At 43.6% G+C, this 25,745-nt stretch overlaps 1 protein-coding gene across 12 annotated transcripts in view; it reads right to left on the minus strand.

Annotated features, from left to right (window-relative positions):
* LOC105477069 (NEDD4 like E3 ubiquitin protein ligase) overlaps positions 1 to 25,745 on the minus strand; it is a 362,247-nt gene that overhangs the window by 57,323 nt on the left and 279,179 nt on the right. For 6 of the 12 annotated variants that reach the window (XM_071085266.1, XM_011733409.3, XM_071085268.1 and 3 more), the window contains 8 exons: positions 23,866 to 23,916; positions 17,475 to 17,536; positions 16,746 to 16,848; positions 14,910 to 15,076; positions 10,954 to 11,086; positions 9,002 to 9,178; positions 5,714 to 5,788; positions 4,077 to 4,136 (listed from right to left, as the gene is read on the minus strand). In XM_071085266.1, coding sequence (XP_070941367.1) covers positions 4,077 to 4,136; positions 5,714 to 5,788; positions 9,002 to 9,178; positions 10,954 to 11,086; positions 14,910 to 15,076; positions 16,746 to 16,848; positions 17,475 to 17,536; positions 23,866 to 23,916 — 828 coding nt within the window. The remainder of the gene's footprint in view (positions 1 to 4,076; positions 4,137 to 5,713; positions 5,789 to 9,001; positions 9,179 to 10,953; positions 11,087 to 14,909; positions 15,077 to 16,745; positions 16,849 to 17,474; positions 17,537 to 23,865; positions 23,917 to 25,745) is intronic. The other 6 variants (XM_011733413.3, XM_071085264.1, XM_071085265.1 and 3 more) reach the window with 2 other exon arrangements.

Genomic DNA, 25,745 nt, shown 5'->3' on the forward strand with positions numbered 1-25,745 from the left:
GTGCTTATGCCACCTCTTCCCTGCACTACCAACAATGTGTCTTGGTGAAGATGATCACTTGGAGTTCCTTGGTGGACCCCAGGATCTCAAATTAGAGAGGGCACCAACAAGGATGCTGCCAAGTAATTTGGAAACCCCATCTACAGAGAAGCAATATGCTAACCTCACAGGCTTAAAAGCACAATTCAGAGAAGGATCACCTGTGTAAGATCATGAAGCAGCTGATTTTAGATTATGCGTAAGAAAACTTTCTGCTAAAAATGTAGCAACCATTTCCTTAACATTTCCCGAGATAAAGTCCTAAAGCTCCATAAAGATAGTTTATAAAGACAGAGAGACTCAGATCATAGAGCATTCTGGATCCAGATGTGGAGACTCAGCAGGAGCAGAAGAAACATCAACACTGACTTAATCCTTTCATGAATATTAAACATCAAGGAATTAGCACGCAGTCCTAGTGAAGCTCCTTCCTCCCCTCCCCTCTAGCAGTGATGCCAACACAAAGGGCTACGTGGATCTGGGCACTTCAATGGACTCCTCTGCTGAGCTAAGTTGTAACCTAAGTTCGTGGTCAATTAGTATATCTGGCAAAGTATGTGCTATCAAGGTTTGACTTACTATTGTTTATCCAATCAATCAAATACTAAATGGAATTTGTTACATTCTCAGGTCCCTCTTCCCAGAGCCCTCCCCTTCCGGTGATCCACCTCCCCCTCTCCCGGGCCCCTTCCCTCCCACAACTCCCCCACAACTCCCCCCGTCCTGCCTCTGGAAAACTCAGCTCTGGAAACCTTAAGGATATTTTTGCAGTTACTGAATCTCTGGAAAGGACACTGAGGAGGCAACTGATAAACTGAACACACTTGGATGTGTCATAGATCATCTCAGAACTGAATCCTAAAGCTGTATAAATTCTAACAACCAGGTTACTTTGTTTTTTTCCTTTTTTTTTTTTTTTTTTGAGACATAGTCTCGCTCTGTCACCCAGGCTGGAGTACAGTGGCGCAATCTCCACTCACTGCAACCTCTGCCTCCCACGTTCAAGTGATTCTCCTGTCTCAGCCTCCCGAGTAGGTGGGATTACACATGCGCGCCACCATGCCCAGCTAATTTTTGTATTTTTAGTAGCAAGGGGGTTTCACCATGTTGGTCAGGCTGGTCTCGAACTGCTGACTTCAGGTGATCCACCCGCTTCGGCCTCTCAAAGCGCTGGGATTACCAGTGTGAGCCACTGCACCCAGCCATACAGGTTACTTTCATACAGCCACAGTGAACAGCACTAATCAGTTTGTGGAAAATTACGCGTGTAGTACAGAACACTGAATTTGATTAAAATGTTCATTCTCTCTTCTATTGAGAACTGAACTGGCAACCTGTAATTTAGTTACATTTATGTGAGAGGGCCATTTGGAGATGTTTCTTTACAGTGTTCTTTCCAAATGACCACAAAGAACAACCTGTGCTGATGATTTCATTTGTAACTCACACTGCCTCCCACCCTGCGTGGCTAGTTGAGGGGGCAGGACTCAGCTTCTACAGACAGACCATGGAAGGGCCCGCCACGAAGCCAAAACCAGCCTCCTGCTGTTCTATGCTTGTGAGCATGTTCCACATTAGCTTAACAAAAAAGTAATCAAGAAACCAGTTAGAAATTCCGACTTAGCTTAACATTTCACAGCTTTTCATCGTAGACTGAATACACTACTGCTTTGTGATGCCCAAAAGCCATTAGCTAGAACTTCCTAGTGGCTCTTTCATTAAAATAAAGAACATGATTGTAAGCTGCAGAAGTTTCAATATGCTTTTAAAAATAACCACTTTGATGCTGACCATCACAGATTTGCCAAGACTTGCACCAACCCTGTACTGGTGGCCTTGTGTATTTTTAGAATATATACAACAAAGACTGAAAAGACTGTGATATCCCTCTCCTTTTATCTCATGGGGAGGGCCCTGGCTTAGTCTGCCAGAAAGTGACACCACTGTGCATTTATTTGCCTTAAATCAAAGGGCTGTGGTTTCTTGGCTGAGAATCGGTGCCTGTTTATTAGACCACAGGAATGAAAGCACTATCATAGAAAGAAAGCTATACCAGGACGGTTACTTCAGCACAGCGTATGGAGTCAAAAGGGCAGGGTAGGGGGAGCGGAAAGTCCTTGAATTTTGGGAAATTAACATCCTAGTGCCTTCACATCACTGAATATTGTGTAATTATTAATATGTCCCAGAAGAATGACCATAAGTAAAAATCAAGTTGCTGAGTAATGTATATACGACATCCCATTTTAAAAAAATAAAATAAAGTGGCACAATGTGTACCTATGTGTACGCAGCTGTATGTCTGAGACAGCACACGCGGAGTGAGATGATATAATCTCACGGTGGCTCCAGCCCAGGACAATACACTTCAGTGTGAGTGACAGGCAGAGGAACAGAGTGGATACCGAAGAGGGAAACACAGGGTGAAGAGACAGAATTGCAAGACAGAAAGTCAAGGGCATTTATGACAAAGGATGGAAGAGAATACCATACAAACAAGAATACCATAAATTAACCTGTGGAAGAGAAACATGCAGGATACAGCTGAAGAGAAACGGATGTGATCCTTTCAAACCTAACTAGGTAGGGAGATCTATCTCTTCTACCAGAGTAGATGAAACACTTAGGAACGAATATTGCCAAGCCTGCGGGAAGAAAAAACCCAACCCATGCTGAAACTCAGTGACGGGGAGGGGAGAGTGCAGGCAAGAAGGCAAGAAAAGGGCAGTCTAAAGTGCCACCCGTGATCTCATTCAGAGGGATCACCTTGTCCTGCCAGGTGACCCTTGCCATGGAGCCTGGTACTGCAATAATTCCATTCACACTTCATTTACTACATCAGCTACCACAACTTTACAAAGCTACAAGCAGGTTGCAAGGCCAACAAAATACAAAAATAGGTGATATACAGATGATGTTCATCAGCACTGAATTCTACTAAAATTACTTCACAAAATGATCTTGTCCCCCTCGAAGCTCCACTACTCCCACAGAAATTGTAAATGCACAGTGGGAAATAGTTCATGTAGAATTTCTTGAATTCTACTGGAGGCTGCCTCACTCAACACATGACTCACGTAAACCACCGTAGCTCAATACCTTAACCTGAGCTGAGTGTTCCAGGGCTGACTGTTGCCAGTTTGAATTTCCCCTGTACAATGCTGAGCATTAAACTGAAGTCATCAACATCTTTTAGAAAATCAGCAATTGTATACGTAAAGCTATCCACAAGTAATGAGCAGTTACAGCAAAATACAGCACAGGTGAAACAATAAGGAAATTCTTTAAACAGCTACTGCAGTGCAAAGCATAAACTACCAGCTAGCCTAACTTCAGGGATCAAGTAGAAAACAGGCAATTAAAATACATGGTCAAATCTAAGTCACCCACAAACAAGAATACCATAAATTATTCAAAATAATGAATAAGAATGGTTGGCTTACAGAAACATCCATTTTTCTAGATCACTTAGATATCTTAATTATGCTCCCCTGGTATTATGGAAACTTGTTCATTCCTGTGAGGAGACCCCCTGGTGGCAGAGAAAGGGTCACTGGTGCATTCTGGAGACAAGAAAAGTCTAACCCCCTGTTAGAAATGTGGTAGGGGAGATACAGAAAAGAGAATGGCCCTGGGAACACCCAGAAATCACACTCAGTCTCATGCAATTCCTGTGGCTTCTCTGATTATCTTCCAACCAAATTATTTTTACCACGCATTCTAAGGAAAAGGAAAAACTTATCAGGAGTACAAACACTTAAAGCCAAAAATATCTTCTAAATGGTAAAGTTAAACGCACTTAACCAAAGCCTGATAGTATTCCTGAGAAAATTATGTGGAACTAAAAAATCATTCTATCTTACCCAGTACCTTTAAATAATCCCAAAATGAGACGCTTAAAATAAGAAATGTGTGCAGCTTTGTAGCACAAAGGAGCTAATCTTATTTTTAAAAAGAGCGTATATTCACCACTACATGAAATATTAAAACTGCCCCACAGCCTCTTGCCATTGATGTCTGATAAAGTGGATCATTACCGTTGGTTCCTCACCACCCGTGACAGTTGATGAACGTGCTCTCCTAGCTGGGGCACTGGGCTGTGAATGATAATTTACATCAGTAAAATGCACTTAGGGGATGACCCACGGCTGTCTGAATCAGGGACCACTGTTGTGGCAGCGCTGTAAGGCAGGTGACATGAGATCAGAATCCCTGAAACCCACTCTGTCCAGACAAAGCCGAGCAGTCGCTGATGACCAGTAGCACAAAGGAAGCTGACCCCTATGCCACCCGAGGTGGCTCATCCTTGATCTGGGTAAACAATGACAACCTCAAAAGAGTGAGCTGCCTTAGAGAAAAATGGAAAGCTGGTCTGGTTTTGCCCCCCATTATCAAATAATTAGCAGATTCTAAAATCCGCCAACACTCAAAACTCAAGAGGCCACTGGTGATCAGTGAGTTTACAGCATCACAAAGTACAAAGAAAGAGGGAGGAATCACCAGTTTCCAGGAAAGTGAGCTCTTTGGGAAATAAAATTGACATGGATTTTGAAAAGGAGAGAAAGTGCCATTCGTTCAAGGAAAATCACAGATCATGAGGCTGAGAAGGATCCCACCAGTCCATCTCAGTTAATTGTTTTGTTTGTGGGGCCCTGTACTGAAACCATCCCAGAAAAGATGCTCTTCTCAAGCTTATTATTAAGTCTCTCCAGCGTAAGTCACAAATGACTCGATTATTTTGGCTGCTTCCTTGACTAGTATACTCATTAATTTTTTCTCAAACATAAAAAATGAAAACCTAGGCCGAAATATCCTTTGAAGTCAAGAAAAAACATACACGAGAGGGAAGACACTGTAATTTCAAAAACCTTAAATGCACTTTTCCCCCTTCAAATTCATACATAATACATTATTAGTCTTAAAAATGATCAAGGTTTTAGAGCAACAGACAAAAACTGTCAAGGTAAAATATCAAATTGAACACGTTAAAACCACATATTTTCACCTCCAAAAGAAGAAACAAATTTATGTAAAATTTCTCATTTTTAATGTGTACATCAAACATCTCTCAAGGCAGTTCTAGTCTAGCTTCCAACTTGAATATTTATTTTTACATACATCAGATGTTACAAAATTCCCTACACTTCTACGTTTGCTGATAGCTATTAAAATGATGAGAGAGTTGGAAAGAATTATAGCCAATTCCTGGTGAGCAGAGCTGCCTTTAAAGAGAAGGTACAGAGGCTCTGTAGAGTTCAGACTTCAGGTCATTAGAAAGAGAAAGGAACATGTGGATGGTCGCCCAGAAGAGTTCTTCCCGGTTAAAGGGACTCGTGTTTTCAAAGTACAGATCACTGGAGCATAACTATAGTAACTCAGTAAAATAAAAGGAATTACGAATGTACCAAGAAGTTTAAGTGAGCAAATCAAAATTGGTATAAATTTGGGTGAAAAACTAAAGCAGTGAAGGTTCCAGCATTTTAGAGATGGGTGGCAGTAACAATTCTCTGTACTGGAAATCCACTTTCCTAGGGCAATTTGCCAGGAAATTTAAAAACATCTCATTTATATGGTAAATAAATTTACACAGGAAAAACTCTTTTTGCAGCAGCCCAGATGATTGTAAATGAAAGCCCAAAAAGTTAACTGATGACTGGAAATTAGCATGGGTTACCGGTGGTAGATGGCCCTGTTCTGCAACCGCATCGGTGACACTGCATGACCTCAACCTTGAGGAGGGTTCTCTTTGCTGGAAGGAGAAGAAAAGACAGGAAGCATCAAGAAATATATTCTTAAAAGCAACTTTCATTGGTTTAACAAATACATCACTCAACCATATTCACCGCTCTTTGATATTAGAAGGTAATTAAACGAAACATCTTTTCAGAGCAAGGACAGTCATCCTTGAAAAAGTCATCTTCCACTTTAATTTTCAGTTAAGCAGACTGGAATTTTGATTGGTCCTTAGAATTAATGGCAAAAATAAGAGGAGACCAAAACTTTCGGAAGGAGACTCAACAGGACTCTGCAACACTCCAATGCTGCTTTACAAACAGGAAGAAGCTAGCAGTCTTGTAGTTTGCTTTAAGATGCACCCTCCAGGTAAATTTTAATGTGATGTGAATAGAGGGAAAAAGAGGAAGAAACAGTGATATGTGGCTACCCACATTTATTGATTATTACAATTGACAAAGAGTCAGTTGCATCCTATATTCAGAGGAGCTCAGACATCATCTTGGCCTACTTCTGAAAGATCTGGTATTTATAATTTTAGCTGCTGCTGCTTCTTTTTTTCTTGAGACCGAGTCTTGTTCTACTGCCTAGGCTGGAGTGCAGTGGCGTGATCTCAGCTCACTGCAACCTCTGCCTCCTAGGTTCCAGCGATTCTCCTGTCTCAGCCTTCTGAGTAGCTGGGACTACAAGCCCCCGCCATTACACTCGGCTAATTTTTTATATTTTTAGTAGAGATGGGTTTCCCCATATTGGTCAGGCTGGTCTCGACCTCCTGACCTCAGGTGATTCACGCACCTCGGCCTCCCAAAGTACTGGGATTACAGGCGTGAGCCTCCATGCTCAGCCAATTTCAGCTTCTAAGCGGACTTCAAGTAGTAAAGACAGGAATAATTAAAAATAGTGAGATCAAGCTAAAATAAAAAAAGATGCAGTGTGTAGTGTCTAATATTCCTCTCACTTGTTTGTATTAGTCTATGTGGTTAAATGAAGCCTAACTGACAGGAATGAAGATTAGCAGCAGGTCACACACAGAAGCCAGAGTCTCCTTATCAGCAAGTTTATCCATGGTATCAATTTCTAGTATTCACTCATTTTTAATATTTTGTGATAAGTAAATGGTACAACAAGACTCTGTGGTAGGGATGGGGGACAATTCACATCTTTCCACACTGGTTACTGTGAAAGAGTCAGTCTTTAATGAAAGCGTCACTGTTGCTCAGGCTGGAGTGCAGTGGCGTGATCTTGGCTCACTGCAACCTCTGCCTCCCGCGTTCAAGAAATTTTTGTGCCTCGGCCTCCTGAGTAGCTGGAACTACAGGTGCACCTCACCACACTCAGCTAAGTTTTGCATTTTTAGTAGAGACAGGGTTTCACCATGTTGGCCAGGCTGGTCTTGAACTCCTGACCTCAGGTGATCTACCTGCTTCAGCCTCTCAAAGTGCTGGCACTACAAGCATGAGCCACTGCGCCCAGCCAAAGCTCAAGTTCTTGCCCTTGAATACAGAGTAATCCCGATAAGCAAATATCCTATTTGACTCTCATTTAACAGTGAACACGATGTGAAAATAATACGATATTGTATTTGGGTCTTAAGGATATTTCATGCATCTAGAATAATTAAATGCAGGAGCTCCCCATTCAAAGAACTAGAATTGCTAACTTACTACTAATGCTGAAGAAAATTACGATGTTTACTTGGTTTACTAAAGGTGTGTTACTGCCATGGATTCTGTGGTACCTCCTTGGTTTTACAGGTTTTAAAAACAGGGCTTCATTGTTTATGTTGTTTCTATAACAACAGTTTTACCAATTCAAATATCCCATATATATGCAATCTCTTTTATCCTGTCCATTTAGTACTACATTTTCATCTTGGCGACACATCTCTTTTTGAAAAAGTCACAGAATTTTAATGTGAAATCACATTAACTGAATGACAAATGCAATTCATGTAATAGAGGCCTATAGTGTCTTTTAAAATAAAAACACCATAATCAAAAGTAACAATTTGTGAGTACTTACTTGCTTTTACATTGCATGCAGTGCTATCATTTCTGTTGGTTATGGTCACAGTAATGATTACTTTGTTTAGGATGCTATTTTCAGTGGAGTGACTACCATCATCTACTATTGCACACCTTTTTTTTTTTTGAGATGGAGCCTCGCTCTGTTGCCCAGGCTGGAGTGCAGTGGCTAGATCTCAGCTCGCTGTAAGCTCCGCCTCCCAGGTTTACGCCATTCTCCTGCCTCAGCCTCCCGGGTAGCTGGGACTACAGGCACCCACCACCTCACCTGGCTAGTTTTTTGTATTTTTTAGTAGAGACGGGGTTTCACCGTGTTAGCCAGGATGGTCTCGATCTCCTGACCTCGTGATCCGCCCATCTCGGCCTCCCAAAGTGCTGGGATTACAGCCTTGAGCCACCGCGCCCGGCCTTATTGCACACCTTTAAGTTCAGTTTCTTGAGAAACACTGAGACTTCATTTGCTCTTAATTCTAAGCATAAGCAGGGATTTTCTATGGGTTATTTCTGCACAGTTTTGTATTGTCAAACATGGAAGTCTTTGGGACTGATTCCATTGGGCTCAGGCATTAAGCCCATCTGAAGCTTCTAGAAAGTATGTTTCTGATGGTGGAGAGCCCCAGTTAAAATGCTACCTTGATGACAGTGCCACAATTTCACAACCTTTCTCAAGGTTCATATTCTGGGACTTAGGAGATGTCTTCTATCTCCCATTCAAACCTTGTTTTGGATGAGCCACTTAAGCATCATGCCCTTATTAGCGAAATGAGAATGATAAATCCTGAAGAATATGACTTAAGAGGACTGATTAGGCCTGATGGCTTTTAACTGTTACTGTGAAATACTACCTTTGTGATAAAGGTACTATTTTCATGAGCCTTTTGGCTGGGAAAGGAATTCTACAAGGTCAAAGCTAATAATTACAGACATCATGAAGTTTTACTTCTTTGCGTTCTTTATAAACCAAGAAAGTGTTAGTGGTATAGGGGTGAGCAAAGCTGCCTTCCAAACCAAGAAAGATTCTCACCTGCTTGGGCTAATTTTAGTGTAGCCCTGCTTCTCCTAGGGAAGGAGGAACTTTGGAAAATGTCAGAGTTAGCTGGGAGCTGGAAGACCCTTGGTCACTATTTACATAAGAGATTCTCCTAAAGCAACAAAAAACAATAAAACATTGCTCAGCTTTTCTTTCAAACAAGGCCACTACTTACAACCAAAGAGCTGAACTGTTCCCCATTGGAATCTGGAGTGATCTGAAGCCTTCTGCTCAGTTCCTCTGACAACTCCTGAGGGCTGGTCCGAGATCCTGGGGAGGCTGGTGGTGGGGGCAGAGCCAGACCGAGAGAGTCTCCAGCGATATTCACTTCCTCTGAAATGGTCTCCCAAGGCTTTCAGAGAAAGAGACACTGGGGTAAATGCTAGGAACTGGGGATCCACCCAGCTCCCCAACAAAGCTATGTAACAACAATAGCCATGGTGGTAACTACAATTAACACCTACTAAGTGCCTCTCATGAGGCACACAACCTTCACAATCATCATGAGGAAGATATGACTCCTCCCTCAATTAACAGATGAGGAAACTGAGGCACAGAGAATAACTTGCCCAAGGTAACAGCTAGCAAGTGGTAGGGCCATGATGTGAATCAAAGAGGCCTGGTTCCAGACAGAGGCTGTGCTCTTACCCACTTTATAACACTGCCTCTCTGAACAGTGACTGATTTCCAGCACTTGTTACTGTATGTGTGGGCAAAAAACCAAACACACACACTTGTTTCTCTGGAGTTTACAAACAATTGTCATGGATTTTCTTTTTTTTTTTTTTTTTTAAATTTATTTTTTATTATTATTATACTTTAAGTTCTAGGGTACATGTGCATAACGTGCAGGTTTGTTACATATGTATACTTGTGCCATGTTGCTGTGCTGCACCCTGTCATGGATTTTCTTTACTTTTAACCACTGAGGATTCACCATGACAGCAGTATAGAAGCTATATGCTGTAATTAAACAATAGTATAAAATAACTTAGAGTGAACGTATTATGGAATCATTACTTTTGCTTTTCCAAGTTGAATCACTGCATTGTAAATGACCTTCCTAACACAATGTCTAAGAAGAATGGATTTTTAGTACATAAACAGAGCTGATAAGACAGCATGGAAGATTATGGCTAATCTGTTGTTTATTTCATAACGTTTTAAGTAACATACCGTAACTATTTAAAGGGAAAATTACACATTTCTATTCACCTAAATTTATATTTTCATGGTAACAAATCTCTTTCAAGTGTCAAAGCGACTCAATAAAAATATGCATATGATACCCAAACAAGTTACAGGGCTCATTCGATAGCTCAACTATCATAAAAACAAGTTGTCATTTAATGAGACATGGTTAGACCCTGGTGAAAAATAAATTACAAAGTAAAAATATCTTAAGATTTTCACACTGAAAAATAATGTGGGCTGGATGCAGTGGCTCACACCTGTAATCCCAGCACTTTGGAAGGCCGAGGTGGGTGGATTATGAGGTCAGGAGTTCAAGACCAGCCTGGCCAACATGGTGAAACCCCGTCTCTACAAAAAATACAAAAAAAAAAAAAAAAAAAAAAAAGAAAAGAAAAAAAATTAGCCAGTGTGATGGCATGTGTCTGTAATCCCAGCACTTCGGGAGGCTAAGGCAGTGAGCGGATCACAAGGTCAGGAGATTGAGACCATCCTGGTCAACATGGTGAAACCCATATCTACTACAAATACAAAAACTAGCCAGGTATGGTGATGTGTGCCTGTAATACCAGCTACTCAGGAGGCTGAGGCAGGAGAATTGCTTGAATCCAGGAGGCAGAGCTTGCAGTGAGCTGAGATTGCACCACTGCACTCCAGCCTGGGAGACAGAGCAAGACACTGTCTTCAAAAAAAAAATAATAAAAATAATGTTATTTCCATTTCTATCAATATAGAACTACATATCCTTGTCAAATACGACTTTTATAGTCACTTTCAAGTTAATTAATATCCAGCTGGTAATTAATTCACTGCGTCACTGTAATCTTTACATTCTCAACAATGTTTACCGAGAGAAGAAACTATGATATAAAATCAAGCTGGAGAACATGGGAAGAAGGAGCTGCCGGGCTTTGCAGCATTCTGGTGACATCGTACCTCGGGGACATCCCCGCCCTCAGAAGGCTCGGGCTCCAAGTCCTCACTGATATGCCTGCGGGAGCGGAAGCGACGGTGCGCTGCCTCCTGGTTGATCTGTCTGATGTTATTGTCCGACTCGGAGGACACGTCCCTGAGCACGTGGGAAAGGGGGAAGGAGAAGAAGAGAAGCGGTTGAGATCGGGCCCTTCATGACAGTCCAATGCTCATGGAGGGCCAGATGCCCACTGAAGTGTCAGCATCAAACACTGACAACTTAGCTGGTCATCCAGTGTGAGAATTCTCCCACCATATCATGCCTAAAATAGGTTAAGGTTCATTGCAATCAAATACATGCAGTTTTAAAATGCATTAGTCACACCGTTCTGAGCATCTTTCAGGTATACATTTCAAAATATACCTTAGTGTTTAATAAAAAACAGAAATCAAAGTCCTCCGCCCATATGCCCAAGTGACAAGTCAGGCCTCTGGGAGCAGAGGTGACAGGTGAGTTCACATAGCAGCTGGGCAGTCCCAATCCTTCTAGAAATCCAGCAATCATAAGGCAGCTACTTTTGGTCACCAGCAATTTGACCAAAGACTACAAAAGGTACAAATTCAAAGCTGTCATCTGGAGGGAAGTATACCTGATCCAACATGAATTTTTTTCAGCTGCTTTCTAGCTCATTTTGACAGAATCTCAAAATCGTGACACTGCATTTCCCCCCTTTACCCTACTTTAAAAATCCTAATAACATCAGGAGATAACCTCTCTAGTCAGCTGGGGTCTGAACACTGCAACATCATACCCTATTTTTTGTCATGTGATGCTCTCAATTCAGGATCTAAAAGTTTTGATTCAATTTGGAAAACTTTTTTGGGCTGGGCGTGGTGGCTCATGCCTGTAATGCCAGCACTTTGGGAGGCCAAAGCGGGTGAATCCCTTGAGGTCAAGAGCTCGAGACGCGCCTGGCCAACATGGTGAAACCCCGTCTCTACTAAAAATACAACAATTAGCCGAGTGTGGTGGCGTGTGCCTGTAGTCTCCGCTACTCAGGAGGCTGAAGGAGAATCACCTGAGCCCGGGAGGTGGAGGTTGCAATGAGCTGAGATTGCAACACTGTACTCCAGCCAGGGGAGCAGAGTGCGACTCCTTCTCAAAAAAAAAAAACCACACAAACTTTTTTTTTTGCAGTAAATTATAGGCAATCATAATCATACTTTGGGGGAAAATAGTAGTCAGAGGCTTTTAGTGTACAAGTTTAAATGCCAAAAAGTTTTTCAGGGAAAACTCTCACAGACACTTTCAATAAGACAGTATATCCCATTAACAAAAATTATGTCACAAGTTAGTATCTCAAAAGTTGAAATCTTTATTTCAGACTAATTGAAATATACTACTTATCAAGAACACTCATTATAGACTCTTTCTAAAACACAAATTTTAAAGTTTTCTCACACATTCTGAAATGAACTTATACTATATCCCAATAAAGAGCCTGCCAGCAGAGGTTGTGGTGGAAACTCTTGTTCCTTAACTAACTTTCCTCTTGCCTTCTAGAAGTCATGCCCGTTGGAAGCAGGAGCTCCTCAGGTTCTGCCAAGTCCTGCTGTGTCCTTTCTGGTTCAGCCTCTCCCTTTGACATTGCTGCCTCACTGATAGGGCAGTTACGCCTCTGCCTTCTCCCAAAACTACATGTGAACCCGAACTTGGATTCAGAGCTGCATTTTTTGGCCGGGCACGGTGGCCCACACCTGTAATCCTAGCACTTTGGGAGGCTTTGTCTTGGCTGCTAGGCAGCTCAGGTGAGCGGAGTTTGAGATCAGCTTGACCAACATGGTGAAACTTTCCATCTTTATAAAAATACAAACATTAGCTGGGCATGGTGGTGGGTGCCTGGAATCCCAGCTACTCAGGAGGCCGAGGCAGGAGAATCGCTTGAACCTGGGAGGTGGAGGTTGCAGTGAGCTGAGATGGCACCACTGCGGGTGATAGACTGAGACTCTGTCTCAAACAAACAACAACCGAAAAAGAACTGCATTTTTCCCTTGTTGCTCTAGACTAGTGAAGAGCCAGCAAGTTATACCTTTTGTTTTAGTTTCTGGGACACTGTCACCAAAGATGGTTTCTCTTTTAAACCTCTTTTTGAGGTCTTCTCAACACACTAAAAAGCTGTTCATGTTTAATGTACACCCCTTGATGAGTGTGGGGACATGTATACACCTGTAGAGCCATCAAAAAAATAGTATATATTTAAAAATGTAGGAAGTGTTTTCTCCAGAATTCCCTCATTAGTTTCACAACTCAGTGAGGTAGAGAAAGTAGCAATTCTCCCCATTTGTCCCCAAAATACAAACTCCAATTTGCATGATCCTTATTTATGAAGTTGAATATTTTTCCATATATGTATTAGCTGTCAGGATTTTTCCCTTTGTGAGTTGCTCCTAGCCACTTTTCTGCAGAGGTCGCATGAGGACCTACCTTTTCAGGTACTTCTTTCTCATGCTGTTGAGCAAAGGTAGATAATGGTGCTTTGCTCAGGATACTGCTGCCAAGATTCTTCTAGTCACTACATGTAACCAAGCCCAAGGTGGGTCCAAATTCGTTTTTACTACAAATAGCTACGATGGATTACAACAATTCTAATAGCTATGGGCATGAATCAAAAGGAAATAGTAAGCAATAATATAAAAAACAAAAAGAATCCACCAAACTATTTCCATGGGAAACAATTTTAACAAAAGATAGTTCAGCATTACGCAGCTGCTCTGATATTTTTGCTGTCCTGAGACTATTGTGCTGTCCTGAGCGAATACCCACGCTGGGTCGTCTAAAGCTGATCACGAACGGCTGATATTCACGAGAACCCACCTGGGGGCTCAGGGAAGACAGCTATTTGTTGTTCCAGATTCTGTAAGCTTTATCTCTAAATTAAACAACACCTAGACCAGAAGACTTGGCCACCCTCCCCAACCACAGTCATATGTAGAGTATCTTTGCAATTTCTAAAGATAAAAGGTTTTTAAGAACATGATACCTCATACTGCTTGTTGTCTAAAATGTATTATTAGCCAATTTCTTTCAGAGTTCGAGTAGACAAGAAAATTATACTACCCTGTAGACTTGCTTTTATTACATACTGAAAGTTATATAGTTCATCGATAATTTCCTCCTTGTCTTGGCTGCTAGGCAGCTCATAATTTCTAGGATAAAATTCCTTTTCCTTAAGACTTTGTTTTTGCCCTTTGATGTATTATCAATAGACTTAGATCTTGCTATATAAAATGATTTAAAAACAAGCTGCTACAAAACCATTTTTAAAGTTCATGAGTTTTAACCAGTGTTTATTTGCTATCAATCAAACTGCAAATTGCTGAAGGAACAAAACAGGAATTGGTTTACTGCATCCCTGAGGCTGGTGAGGGATTAAAATACACAGTAATTACTAATTCTGATTTTGCAACTCTGCCATGTGTTTCTGATTATATTAAGAAGGTAACATTTCCTTAAAAAAAGAAAAAATTTTTTTCTGAGGTTTCCAAATCAACACTTTGAAGAGAGTAAAAATCCAAAAACTTAGAGAAAACAGAAAATTGCAAAGCCAATTTGCTTGCTGGTTCTGTTCTGGGTCAGTTGGGAGAGAAACGTGAAGAAGAAAACAATATAATCAACAAACGTAAGATAGGTCTAAGAAAAACAACCTCTGCTTTGTATTTCAGAAATCGACATAAAAGAATACATAGAAAATCAATCAGCTCACATTGAAAATAGCAGCATGTGACTCAAAGGCAATTGCTTACAATATACAAGGTCTGACTGCTCTTGCATGCTTTACATAAATGGAGAGGAACCTCGTACCACACCACCATCTGCTCTTATTGACATATGATTTCTTTCCCAGCCTTGTCCCAGAGGGCCGCCATATTTGTCTCTAGCTGTGCAGTGCACGTGTTCCCGACCATCACACGGTACTCACATCAGGCTTGGTCGGTGCCACTGAGTGGTCCGGTTGTTGTGGTTGACATAGTAAGTTCGGCCTAAATTGTCCACTTTTTCTTCCCACCCGGGAGGCAGAGGAGGAGGAGGAAGCTCCTCTTGGTGCTGAGAAGCCGAGTCATTTGAGTCAACAACTTCCCATCCATGCTGTGGAATAAAGTGAGAGGGATGATTTTGAGGTTGGTTCTTCGGCTGTGAGGAAGAGGTCATCACAAGGGCAGCAAGGAGAAGCCCTGTGTGCCCGTCTCCTTGCTCTGGGGCTCTCTGGCTCTAGCCATGGCTTCGGGGACACATTTGAGTAAATTCCCAGTTGAAGGCCAAAAAAAAAAAAAAATCCATTCTAGAAACACCTCAAAAATATTTTGAGTAATGGCCAATTAATTGTGCTGCCCTCTAAGATGACTACATTGCAGGACAACATGATTTGGATCTGCACAGCTGGTGACACTACTTAAGTCACATCATACTCTTCCTATATGTCATGTTTGTTATTTTGACTTGAGGGCCTCCAAGGCTGTACAAAGCCCTGCCAATGATGCGGGTCACATTACAGCTGTCATCTTTTCAACACCTCCATGAGGTAAAGGGAGCAGGGAAGATGAGCTGCGCTGCACCTGTGTTCTAACAGAAATCATGGCGCAGGGGACCAGAGGCCCGCAGCCCTGTTGCTCCCCAGGGAGGCGGGCTTTGAGAGAGAAGCCTCCTCTTTGCATCCCGAACAACCGCAGGAGCCAGGAGTCTGAAAGCTGCCGCTTTCTACTCAGGCCCTCTACACTGGCTGTGTCCACACTAATGGGTTTCATGGTACCAAAATTCGAGTTCCATTTTTACAGCACATATTTTAGGCATTACGTATTTGCTTCCTAACATCCTCTGCTAAAATCACTGGAAAATTAAGTAATTCACTGGTTACTGCAGTTGGAAGGCAAGAAGAGTGCAAAAAATTCCTTGGGTTTGAGATGAAAATCTGTTGACGTGCTTAAGAAATGTTAACATTCATAAATTTCTACCACCCACATTATTCCTCTTCATGTATATCTAGAGATGAAGGCTTGGAAATGAAATAATGCCTGGAAATATGATCGCTGAGGCGGAGGGGTGTTCGGGTAACTTCTCCACCACACAGTATTCACACATCACATACATGCAACAGCTGCAAAGAGATGCGAGAATAAGCCCTAGAGAGGTCTCATTGAATGGACACTTTGAGAATATGAGAATTTGTCTAACAAAACAGCACTGTCCGAGGCGTGTGCTGAAAAGGTACGCTACGATCCACAGCATCAGTCTGTGACAAGGTAAATACGGGCAGCTCTGTCGGCAAGGAAAAAAGGGACGTCCTCTGGTCAGCTCATTCCAGAATGGCATTTCTAGAGGAGGGTTTTTCTACTGCAGGCTGTCACCTGTGGCCAAATGAGTAAGAAACTTGGAAAAAAGTGATTTTCTGAATTCCTTCACCCACTTTGAAGCGACTTCAATGGCTAAAAGGAATTTACAAAGAGCTGCAAGTCCACAGCAATAACAGAATTCAATGTGTGAGGAGACTTCCACGGAGCTGGGGGGCTAACATTGGGGAATGGGCATGGTATTGTCTAAAGAGAAATCTCTCCGAAGATTCGTGCTGTAACACAAAAAGTTCATCTTTAACCCAAACAAATAAATGCACTGGTAGACTATCAATGACTAATTTGCGGACATACGTACTTTTTTTATATTTAAGCTTTCTAAACTTTTATTTCCTTCCATTATAAAGTTTGAAAGCAAAACATGAATATGATCTCGAGGCAAGGAGAGAGGCCTGATGCCATCCACGTACCTCCATGTCGTCCCTCTGGTCGCTGTTTTCTTCATCTTGACCTCCATTTTTCGGCATATAGGCCATTTTCAGTCGCAAAAATCCCTTAACTCGAGACTTATGACTGAATGCATAACGGAAGAAAATTGGTAAGAAGGGGTGTGACTTGAAAGGCTACACTTAAAATCGTCTTCAGCAACAGCCAACCACCACAGCACGCAGGGCAGGCACCCCCACCTATACCCACAGCACGCAGGGCAGGCATCCCCACCCACCCACACCCACAGCACGCAGGGCAGGCACCCCCACCTATACCCACACCCACAGCACGCAGTGCAGGCACCCCCACCTACCCATACCCACAGCACGCAGGGCAGGCATCCCCACCCACCTATACCCACAGCACGCAGGGCAGGCATCCCCACCTACCCATACCCACAGCACGCAGGGCAGGCATCCCCACCTACCCATACCCACAGCACACAGGGCAGGCATCCCCACCTACCCACACCCACAGCACGCAGGGCAGGCACCCCCACCTACCCATATCCACAGCACGCAGGGCAGGCACCCCCACCCACCCATACCCACAGCACGCAGGGCAGGCATCCCCACCCACCCACACCCATAGCACGCAGGACAGGCACCCCCACCCACCCACACCCATAGCACGCAGGACAGGCACCCCCACCACCCACACCCACAGCACGCAGGACAGGCACCCCCACCACCCTTACCCACAAGCCTCACCTTCTTGGTCTGAGGAGAAAGTCCTTAAACGTATAGGGTCGCTCCATGGTTGGATCTTCGGTCTGTGGGGAAAAAACAACAAATTAAGTTTCAATATTCCCGATAACTTCATGTTTTAGATACACCCAACTGGATCACAGAGAATATATTTTGGATTTTAGAATGTGGCACCACTGAATGTGGTTCTTCACCTGGTACCTGACGATCCACGGAACTGATCTACTGGAGATCCACTAGATGTCACTATCCACACCGGGTTTTAGAAGCCAGCCCCAGCCACAGACAAATGACAAAATTATAGCTGTCACTGCCAAGTATAATTTCTAACTGCAGGGTGTGGCCTCAGTCGCACAGAGCTGATTAACTTCGGAGAACCAGCGGTCACTGGTGGGTACCCTGCTATATGCCTGTGACTCGAGACACATACGAGTGGAGTAAACAGAAGAATATACAAGATTTAATCTTTGAGGGCAACTTTGTTTTTTGCATTAAAATCTCACATCATCAGCCTAAGAGAATTGAAAGACTATCTCCTGCACAGAGATCACCCCAGGAAGCAGCACCAATCGACCTTCCGCTGAGGTTTAGTTCATGAGGCTATGAGTACAAGTAGGGTATTTGTTCATTTTTAAAGAAATCGGTGTTCATTTGATTGTGCGAAGTTCGTTGGCCTACCAAAGCAGGAAACTGGAAAAATAAGTGTGACTATTTCATTAATCTTAAAATACTATATATGCAGTAAAACCTCAAATACCTAGACCCTTCAATTAAACACAATTTCAAATACTTCTATAGTAAGAGATAAACCACAGTCCAGTGATTTACTGTATCAGGTTTGTGTGTGCATGCATGCACACATGTGTATGTACGTATGCGCTTCTATTTGAAATGTTATCTGTTTATGTCATTCTCTGCTTTAAACTCTCAATGGGTTCCTACTCCTCTCATAATAAACTGGAAATTCTTTCCTGTGACCTAGAAGGCCAACTATAATCTGGCTTTGAATCACCTTTAACCTCATTGGGAACCAGTCTCTCTCTTCCTTCCTTGTACTCCCAACCATCCTGTCCTCATCTGCCATGGATGCAGATTGTATGTCCTGCAGAAGGGCCGATGCATAGGCAGGTCCCTCTGCTGGACAACTCTGACTCCAGATGGCATGGCTGTTTCCTCCTGGCATCCAAGTAGGAGATCCCAGGTCACATCCTCAGAGTTCCCACCATCAGCCACCCTTATCATCCCCCTAGCCTATCGTCCTGCTGTAGCTTCCTCATATCACTGTCTGAAAGTGCGTGTTCATTTGTTGACGTATTAGTTTATCATCCATCACTTCCAGAATGTGAGCCCATGAGAACAGAGACTTGAATTTGCTCACCATTGGATCGTTGGTGCCAAGAATATTGCCTGGCACAAAGTAGGTACTCATGTAAGCACTCAGTTCAACTGATCTGTAGTAAACTACGGAGGTTCTCAAAATTCACTATCATTGAATGAAGTAAATTATATTTTTTAGACTGTTCTTATGAGGCAGTAATAAGCATACATTTTGAAAATATTTTCTACCAAAAGGTTTGTAAATATATATAAGGAAATAAATGGAAAATTTATTAAGAAAACTATTGCTGGTTTTCCTTCCTTTTTTCATTTATTTAGCCAACATTTATTTATTTAATTTAGAGACAGGTCTTCTTCTGCTGTCCAGGCTGGAATACAGGGGCACAATCACAGCTCACTGCAGCCTCGACCTCCTGGGCTCAAGTGATCCTCCCACCTCAGCCTCCGAAGTAGCTGGGACCACAGGTGTGTGCACTATGCCTGGCTAATATTTTTATTTTTTATAGACATGGGGGTCTTCCTATGTTGCCCAGGCTGGTCTCAAACTCCTGAGCTCAAAAAAATCCTCCTGCCTTGGCCTCCCAAAGTGCTGGGATTACAGGTATAAGCCACCATGCCCTGTCAACCAATGAATAATTTGAGAGCAATATTATGTGAATGACATGTGGATACAACATGGTATACCAGCGCTTATGGTTACAATTACAAGGGAAGAGCCATTGTGCCAACAATCCACTAGAAGCTAAGGCAGAACAAATTCACTGACATAGAGAGGTGACATTCTGTGAGACTTGGGGTACAGTGAAGACGCTGACTGACTTGGAAATCAAAATGATTTTGGATGTGGAGTCAGATACAGGGTGACGGGAAGGCTTTGAGAGGTGGAGAATTGGGAGAAAGGACAGTTTAAATATAGGAAATCAAACAGTATGACAAAGCCTACAGGATCACCAGTGGGCATGAGCCATCTAAGAGCAGCAGAGAACATGCAAGAGAGTGAAGGGGGAAAACCATGGAGCTTGGAGGGACTCTGAACGTGAGTCTGTCCATGCCCTGTGCAGCTTGAATGACTGATGCCACACAGGTCAAAAGGCAGATATCCCAGGTTTGCGTCCTGGCTTTGTTACTTACAGAGCCGAGTGGCTAAGGGCAAGTTCCTTACCTCTCTTCGCCTCAGTGTCCTCATCTATAAAATGGGGCTGTAACCGTATCTTACAGGGCTGTTGTGAGGATCAAACCAATCAACTGAGTTGGTTTCCATAAAGTTCTCAAGGGCACCTGGCACACTCAGCAAACACTGGCCATGTTCACTGGCCAATTCTACATGTTCATGCCACTTGTCAGTACTGCCAACTCAATGCCAAGCAGTAACAGTTAGGGCATTAAAAATGAAAGTTCACCTTCATGGAAATTCTCTAGCCTGAATTAGAAGATGATCTTATAGATAACTACAAGATTCTTCTTGGCATTCATCCAGGTTCCAACCTGATCCTGTTCCCTGGAGCAGAGGCGAGTGGAGACTCCCAGGATGGCATTGAGGGTGCTCCTGGGGGAAAGCCATCTTCAACAGACTGCTGCAAACAGTGCTATTGGCCCCAATAGCCACAATGTTGCCCCTGTTCCAGGGTAAGAGCACTCAGAAGAAAATCTGGATACACAGTACTTTCATCTTGAAAGAGAGTAGTTGCTTTCAGCCTAGGTGTACTCACTATGGAATGGAGTGAAATAAAGGATTCTGCAGGCAAACGGAAGGAGAGAGCCCTGCGGGTCCCTAGACTCGAAACCTGGATGCAACCACCGCAAGCATGTAAGCCTTGGGCGAATCCACCCCATGCCCACATCCTTGACCACACCACAGGCTCACAATGATGCTGGACACCCAGGGTCAGATCCAGCACCACCAATGACCTGCTTATTGCTGGGCAAGTGCCCTCCCTCTATGGGCCCAGGCTTTTTCACCTGGAATATACTGGGAGCGAATCAGTGTCTCTTAAGTCCCTCCTAACTCCATGACTTTGAATTCTGCACTCATGAGAGGGAACCATCAGCCTGCTACCTGCTACCAGCCATAAACTTATACAAGGGGGGTAAAAGGATGTTGATCAGCTGAGCTACCTTCAAGCACAGGCAGGGCATCAAATAATACCACCACCCTGAAAATGCCTCATCTATGAAAATTTAAATTCCTGAGTGAGCCATGGTTGTCTTAAGTGGCACATGACTGGGATTTAGAAAAACTTAATGTTTTAAAATAGCTCTCTTTGCCCCACTGCCTTTCCCAGGGACAAAGATATTTTGTGGCTGGGCAAAGGTGGGTTGCTGAGGGCTCCAGGGGAAGGGGAGACAGAGCTGACAAGTCAAGAGGCAGGTGCAACAGACAGACACCTGCCAGAAATCTCACTCTGTGTTAATACAGATCTCGCAGTTCTCTTTACCTCTAAATAACTAATAGATACAAGTTATCAAATATCATATGAACTTTTAGGCAACGATGCACTGAATTTAACAGACAAATGTGAAAACGGTAGTTGAAAAAAGTCAACGATGGTACAATTAAAGCTAAGTTTGCTCTTGGTCTCTCAATGTAAAAGCAAAGGAGAGCTTTCTCTGTCTCCAAGGCTGGAGTGCAGTGGTACAGCCATGGCTCAGTGTAGTAATGACCTCCCATGCTCAAGTGATCCTCCCACCTCAACCTCCCAAACAGTTGGGACAACAGGCATGTGCCACCATGCTGGGTTAATCTTTAAGTTTCTCTAGAGAGACAGGGTCTTGCCATGTTGCCCAGGCTGGTCTCGAACTCCTGCCTTGGCCTCCCAAAGTGCTGGGATTACAGGCATGAGCCACTGCGCCTGGTCTGCCTATTTCCTTGTATCTAAACTTTGGTGGTTTTGACAAATTTTGAATCTGTAGACTGTAAATAATCCACCTTGACAATGGTCATATACTAATCAAGAACATAGCATCCATAATTCACTCCACAAAATACTCGTATGCTCCCACCCTCTCCACTCACACTTGTGTGCTATCACACAAAAAAGAATGCCACTGTCATTTCCCCACGAGCGTCCTCTACACACGACCAAACACACACACGAGAACACTTGAAATACCGCCACGTGCATTCAGAACATGCTACTTGGGTTCTACCGCCACATGAATAAATAATATACCTTCACACCTCTCCTTTTGTTTTCTTTGTGGTCCATCTCCCTGACTGTAGTTGGCTGCAAACAGCTAGTGAGTTTTAAGTATGGAGGTGAAGCACTCCACTGCAAGTTACCCTCTGGGCACACGAGTAACTAGACGCACTCGGTCCTCTCTGGCATTCACGGCTCTACCCTCTGTAATCGGCTGGCTTCTATTCCCGCCTTGCACCTCCGCACTGCTTCCTTCTTTGGAGGCTCACTGACGCTGCCTCCACTCAGAATCCAAAGCTAAACTATTCTTTCTGCTGACTTGGTCTCGGAGGACAAACCTTTTTCTATTTTCTGGGAGCCCTGCTCAACCTTTTAACACCAAGCACCACTCACTCACTCAAACAAGAGCTTGTCGGAGCAAGGTTTTTAAACATGTCACTTTTGCCTCTTAGAGAATATTAGAATATGTGCCTCTCAGAAAATAATTTCCCTTGGCTAAGATGTGGTTTTTACATTAGGGAAAGGGTCGCTGGAGATGTCCAGAGAAGAGCTGGCCCATCAACCAACACTGTCCAAAAGTGTGAGAGGATCACAGCTTCAGTTTGAAGAACATACACAGAAAATGTAGAAGTATGTGACGCCTTTCCTCACAAAAGGTGAAATAGTCACGTTCTCCTAATGTGACCTGAAAAGAATAGTCAGGTTTCTGATGGCTCATGGAATAGGTCTCACGCAGAAGCCCCACGCAGGCCCCTCCCGTAGCACCCTGGAGCTTCAGATTTTTATAAAGAAACAAACAAGCTATTTTAAGAATATCACTTTCAATTCCAGTCCTTTGGAACCTTGCAACCTTTCTTCCTTAACAGCTCCCCTGAGTGAGTAAGAGTCAATTATTGCTATCACCTTCCTTCACAACACATCTTCAAAGCTTCCTTGGTAAGATACAATCTTTCTTGGTATTTAACATATGGAAACAGCCGTAATTTCCACACAGCAGGAAGCTTAATGCTAGGGCGTTAAGTCACTTTAGTTTATAGACTAGTTATGCTACTTGCTCACACAAAGCATTTAAAAAAATAACACAATGCCCTTGTAAGGCAGAAACATTTGCCTTTCCTCTCTCAGCTGCTACTTCTATCACGCCATGCTGCCCAGGGAGGAAGGCCAGGAGGAAGGCTGGGACAAGCTGGAAAACTGAAGCTGGAATAGGAGCTAGGGATCCACCTTTCTCCAGGTCCTACCCCCACATTCTGTCTGCCCGGCCTCCTGTTTCGGGTGACAGCTCTCATGCCCATCACTAGTCAACAGCCTCGACTGCTCTGCTACTTGGAGCAGAGAGAAATGGCAGCGCCACACATGCGAACTCGGTGCGTGTTCCAGCGAGGGTGGGTGTTTCCAGCTGACAAGTTCACTCAGAATGAACAGGCTCTTCTTTTGTCTCCATGCTGACTGAGAAAGCCAGACACCAAAATCTGGGAAATGCTATTATGGCTTGTGCAGAGGTATCCAAGAGAAACGGCATGCGCAGTTCCAGACAAAGAGCGCAAACATCTGATGGGACCCGGAGGATGCATTAGGAAGCAGAGACAGTAAGCGACAAGAAGGGAGGCCTGAGTGAAGGAGGTGTCTGTTTTATAAGATGTGATACACAAAGGTGGAGCAGCTGAAGTGCAGAAAAGAGAAGAGCTGGTGGATGGGAACGCATGTGCACGACGCAGGCACCCTTGACTCTTACAGCCAGCTTCTCCTCCATCCCCTTGACAGGACCACTTCCCACAAAGGACTAGGGCCACAGCACACATGCTTCATTTCAGCCTTCTCCACTGTGGTGAAGAAATATCACTCTGAAAATACGCTGACTACAAACAGTTAGAAACCCCCGCCCCAGCGCGCAGCGGCAAACATGAGACTGTCCTTACCGGAAGGTGACTAAGGGGCACGTCCACCTGGCCCAGGAAGTCGTCTCGTGTCTGTTAGGAAGAGAACAAAGAGTTAGTGTTTCCATCTCTTCACCAAACGTCAGCATTTCCTAAAAATGTTTTATCATGAATAGAGACGAAGGTCCAGGGCCTGGCACTGGAATGTGGAGGGCGGAAGGCCCCGAGGAGACATGAGTAACCACGCCCCAGGAGACCAGGAGCCCGTGCGCCTGGACTGAGCTAGCTGAGATTCTGTTTGGTGTCTGCTACCAAGCAGAATGCTAAGGAAGCCTCTGTAGAAGCTGGGAGAACATGATCAGTGAGGGAAGAGACAGGCAGGGCCACAGAGGGTTTGAAGGCACAGCTGGGTCCAGCTGAAAGAGAAGATGGCAAAGAAATGCTAGGAACATTTTAACAAGTGTTTACTGATCCAATGCTAAAAACTAAAGAGCTTCTTGAGAGCTGAGAGCCAGCGGAAACAGTGTATGGCCTAGTGATGAATGCATCCTACAAACTGCATCTCACAAAAAAATACACACACTTTTTAAATCCAGCAAGTACACTGCTTTTTGATTTAGTAAGTGCACTGCTTCAGAATCCACGTTTATGGATCAGGTCCTGCTAATTTTTGGACACACCATGCCTCTCCCTCTCCACATCTACCATACTGCACGTATCTCTCCCGACTTCAAAGAGGCCCAGGTGAAAAATCATTTGGAGACACACGCTAGTTCCCTCTCAGGCTCTGGGAGTCATCTGGGAAGTCATGATTCAGCTCCAGGGGTCACTGGCCTGGACCACAGGGTGTCCAACAGACCACAGTCACACTATGTCCCTCAGTTACGGTGCTTGTGGCGTGGCCTCTGATGTTCAGATGACCCAAGAAACAAACTGGGACACAATGACTTTGCTGCTCTCATATAAAAATATGCAGCTGGTTCCACCACATTCAAAATGCACAAAAGTCTGGCAGTTCTTTAGATGTGATCAGACCAGCCCCATAGCTAGCTTGAGCCACCCAAGAAGGAATCCAGCCTACCTCGTGCTGAATCCTGGCCTCTTATTGCTCCTCTGCTAGTTTACAGAGAAAGTTTCTAATTCACAGATGCTACTTTTCAAGTGCACTTGAAAAGCATTCTCTTCTTCCATTTAAAAGGAAGCAGCAGGTAAATATGAATGAGATTTATTGAAATGACTTGCTCCAAGCTTAGGAATTCCTTTTAGATAATTGAAAAAATTTGATGAACTGGAAAGCCATCTGTCTCCTCTAAACAATCCATACAGGATAACAAAAAAATCAAAGTTACCACGGTTTAGGTATGCATGAAGAATGAGACTAGTCCCAATCCTTTTGATGAGATTTTCATTTCTTTTACTTTCTTAGCTGTATCTGCTACAACTCAACATGGAGAGGCCTCATCTAGCATAAAGCGGTAAAGAGAGTGCCCATAGATTCTGTATGTCTTACCCAGAGCAGCAGTCAGCAGAAGGCCTTGAGAATAATGACAGCCTTGCTCTCCAGCTCTCAGACCTAATCACGCTGCCCCAGTGACACACACCAATGACAGTTACACAAGGGGTTAGGCAGTGTGCCTGTTAGTTCTCTATTTGGCTGATTGCACTTTTTTTTTTTTTTTTTTTTTTTTTAGATGGAGTCTCTCGCTCTGTCACCCAGGCTGGAGTGCAGTGGTGCAATCTCAGCTCACTGCAACCTCCGCCTCCTGGGTTCAAGCGATTCTCCTGCCTCAACCTCCTGAGTAATTGGGACTACAGGCATACACCACCACGCCCAGCTAATTTTTGTATGTTTAGCAGAGATGGGGTTTCACCACGTTGGCCAGGCTGGTCTCGAACTCCTGACCTCCAACGATCTGCCTGCC

The sequence above is a fragment of the Macaca nemestrina genome, chromosome 19 (assembly GCF_043159975.1).
Source record: "Macaca nemestrina isolate mMacNem1 chromosome 19, mMacNem.hap1, whole genome shotgun sequence".
Classification (NCBI taxonomy): domain Eukaryota; kingdom Metazoa; phylum Chordata; class Mammalia; order Primates; family Cercopithecidae; genus Macaca; species Macaca nemestrina.